The sequence below is a fragment of the Sprattus sprattus genome, assembly GCF_963457725.1.
Source record: "Sprattus sprattus genome assembly, chromosome: 17".
NCBI lineage: Eukaryota > Metazoa > Chordata > Actinopteri > Clupeiformes > Clupeidae > Sprattus > Sprattus sprattus.
Window position 1 is genome coordinate 6385522 of NC_137915.1, and position 3563 is coordinate 6389084.

Below are 3563 nucleotides of genomic sequence, written 5' to 3' on the forward strand. Positions count from 1 at the left end.
GTCAGTCATTTGTTCCTTCAGTCAAAATATATATGTGTTTGCCCAAAGATTCCTCGCGTCTCAACTCCTGCCAAAGTTTTTTCTGTGTGTGTGTGTGTGTATGTGTGCTTCTCTTACCTGCCTGGTTTCTCGTCTCTCTTTCTCTCTTTTCTCTCTCTCTCTCTCTCTCTCAATCCCCCTCTCTCTCTCTTTCTCTCTCCCTCTCTCTCCTCCTCCTCCTCTCTCTCTCTTTCTCTCTCTCGCTCTCTCCCTCTCTCTCTCTCTCTCTCTCTCTCTCTCCATGTGTGTCCATTGCACATCAGGTAACTCCGATTGCACACAGGCTGTGGAATGTTCCAACATATTTCTCTCTCTCTCTCTTTCTCTCTGCCTCCTCTTTTCCCCTCTCTGTGGCGGAGATGATGTTTCAAGATGTGCATCCATCACAGAGCCCCCTGCTGTCACACTGGAATGTCAGCAGTGATGTGGCAGGGGCCAAGGCCAGGGGCCAGGGGCAGGGGCAGGGCCAGGGGCAGGAGGAGGGGAGGGGGGAGGACTAGGGCAGATTAAGCCCTCCGATGCCTCTTGTCTTTCATGGGGGCTTGGAATGTCAAGTCCCAGGGTCAGCATGTTTGATTTACGAGGCCAAAGGGTGTTTCTAGAAGTGTTTTTTTTTTTCTTCTTCTTTTGCAAGCACACACCGCCAATGCATGTGCTTTGTGCTCCTCCTACAGTGGACTCTTGCACAGGTCATCTCCAGTAGCTGCCCCCGTTGACTGATTGAACCGTTACAGCAGCTGACTTGTGAATAGAGTCATTTTCATCTAAAACGAACTTGGCGTGACTGGCATTTTTTCTTTCCATTAGTTCTTTACCTCTCCGTGTTCTGATAAATGTTTTTTTTTATAATTTTTTTGCTTGTGCTCAGTTTGCTACCTGTCTACTGCATGAATTGGTGAATAACTCCAGTGATTATTTGAGTCAAGAGCCTTTTGTCCTTGGTCTCATACTGTGAACTACTCCACAAAAACCTCACGAAACTCAAACTTTTACTTATTCAAGGAATTCAAAATGGTTCCTGCTGTTTGTATGTTCCCCTCGCCAAATGAGTCGATGTGTTATTGTCTCTCTGTTCGTCATGCTAATGTTCTCTCTCTCTGTTTGTGTTTCACGCAGGAAGTACTACTACATCACGCTGCTGAGGGACCCGGTGTCGCGCTACCTGAGCGAGTGGCGGCACGTACAGCGCGGTGCCACCTGGAAGACCTCGCTGCACATGTGCGACGGGCGCACGCCCACGCCCGAGGAGCTGCCCGCCTGCTACGAGGGCAGCGACTGGTCGGGCTGCACGCTGCAGCAGTTCATGGACTGCCCGTACAACCTGGCCAACAACCGGCAGGTGCGCATGCTGGCCGACCTCAGCCTGGTGGGCTGCTACAACATGTCCACCTTCCCCGACCGCAAGCGCGCCCAGGTCCTGCTCGAGTCGGCCAAGAAGAACCTGCGCGACATGGCCTTCTTCGGCCTGACGGAGCACCAGCGCAAGACGCAGTACCTGTTCGAGCGCACCTTCCACCTGCGCTTCATCCGGCCGTTCGTGCAGTTCAACAGCACGCGCGCCTCCGGCGTGGACCTGGACAACGGCACCATCCGGCGCATCGAGGAGCTCAACGAGCTGGACATGCAGCTGTACGACTACGCGCGCGACCTGTTCCAGCAGCGCTACCAGTTCACGCACATGCTGGACCGGCGGCAGCAACGCATCACCCAGCGCAGCCAGGCTCGGATCCTGAGGGGGGGCGGAGGAGGAGGAGGAGGTGGAGGGGAGGAGCTGGCTGGGGGCGGAGGTGGTGGTGGGGCGGGGGGAGAGGGAACGGCACGCCTGCCCACGGAGGACTACATGAGCCAGATCATCCACGGATGGTAGCAAAGAAACAGAGAAAGAGAGTGAGTCGGATGGGAGATGGAGAGATAAAAGTGAATGAGGGGGAGGAGAGATGAAGACTCTCGAAAAGAAAAGCGGAGATGGTGGAACGTCGTTTTTCCTCTCCTCGCCTTCCCCAGTGCTTTCTGGGTCATTGTTGGCCAAGTGAAAACTGTGAGGGGTTAGGGCCTGTTGACCTCCCTGTTTATTTAGCTATGTGTGTTTGTTTATATCCTTCAGGATTACATGATTGTGTCCTTGTGGACTAAACGCTTATACCAAGGAAAAGTAAAAAAATAAATAAAAGAAAGAAAGAACTAAAGGAGGAGAAATGGAAGAAGACTTCAAGTTCCGGAAGGATTCCTGAGTCCCATCCGCCCCCCAAAGCTAGGAGACGCACGGCCAAATGAAAAGATTCTCTGTTTGGCAACAAAGAGGCTCAACATCAAAGCTCTCGCATTGGGCTGGCCAACACTGCTCTGTTTCCCTGAGTTGCTTTTATTTCTCCTCCTCCCAGACATCATTTAATTATCAGAGAGTTCACAAGGATTACATAAACGAACGCTAGCAGACTTTTGGAATTCATTTAATTGCCTTCAGATCATCGAAAGCAGATATCTAAGACGAAAAGAAAAGAAAAAAACATATAAGTCATTGGTTTGATCCAGTCTGCGTTAAGTGAACAGAGATAGTTCACTGTTTAATTTCTTAAACCTCAGATGTCAGTTACATTTCCTCAATGCAGCATCTCCCGCATATCTGAACTACATATCCCTAAAAAAATGCCTTTTCCCACACTTTATAACAACACTAAAAAAAATAATTTAAACTGCAGTGAGAGTTCCATTCAGGGAGAGACCCTCCCTGGTAACCCTCCACAAGCCAAACTCTCCTTTCTCCCCCATTTTGTGTTGTGACCCCTCAGTCCACCTCATCTCACCGCCGGGTCCAGACAGCCGGGACTGACCTGAAGCTCAACTGAAGCTGAAGCTGAAGCTGTGTCTGAGAGCGATGGTTGTGGACACCTATAGGCTGAAGCTGAAGCTGTGTCTGAGAGCGATGGTTGTGGACACCTATAGGCTGAAGCTGAAGCTGTGTCTGAGAGCGATGGTTGTGGACACCTTGAGGTTTACAGCACCTGGACTTTACGGCCGTGTGGCTTTTTACTGATGTAATGAAATATGACTCATTGTTATTATGAAATGATTGATATTTTTCAACAACAATGAAAAAGCATGGACAGATCTTTTTTTGTTTTTCAATAGATTGAGAGTGTGTGTGTGTGTGTGTTTGATTGAGTGGACAGCTATTTGGAATAAATAAATCAAAGTGAATGTGAGTGTGTGTGTGTGTGTGTGTGTGTGTGTGTGTGTGTGTGTGTGTGTGTGTGTGTGTGTGTGTGTGTGTGTGTGTGTGTGTGTGTGTCTGTGTGTGTGTGTGTGTGTGTGTGTGTGTGTGTGTGTGTGTGTGTGTGTGTGTGTGTGTGTGTGTGTGTGTGTGTGTAAGCCATGTGTGACTTGTCATGTGTTATGTGAATGCAATGCAGTGCGCTCCAAATGTTTTCTCTATTAGGACAGACAGACATATTTGAGTCTCTATGAGACTTTCATAATCACACTTCAACCCTACAGCAATGGAAGTGCAATATGACTGACTGACT

At 49.3% G+C, this 3563-nt stretch overlaps 1 protein-coding gene across 1 annotated transcript in view; it reads left to right on the forward strand.

The window, feature by feature from the left end:
• The window catches only part of hs6st1b (heparan sulfate 6-O-sulfotransferase 1b), a gene marked incomplete at its 3' end in the record, with an annotated part of 68770 nt that extends 66864 nt beyond the window's left edge, over window positions 1-1906 (forward strand). Inside the window, exon 2 of the mRNA XM_080855324.1 lies at window positions 1156-1906. Coding sequence (XP_080711450.1) covers window positions 1156-1906 — 751 coding nt within the window. The remainder of the gene's footprint in view (window positions 1-1155) is intronic.
• Between the last annotated feature and the right edge of the window lie 1657 nt (window positions 1907-3563).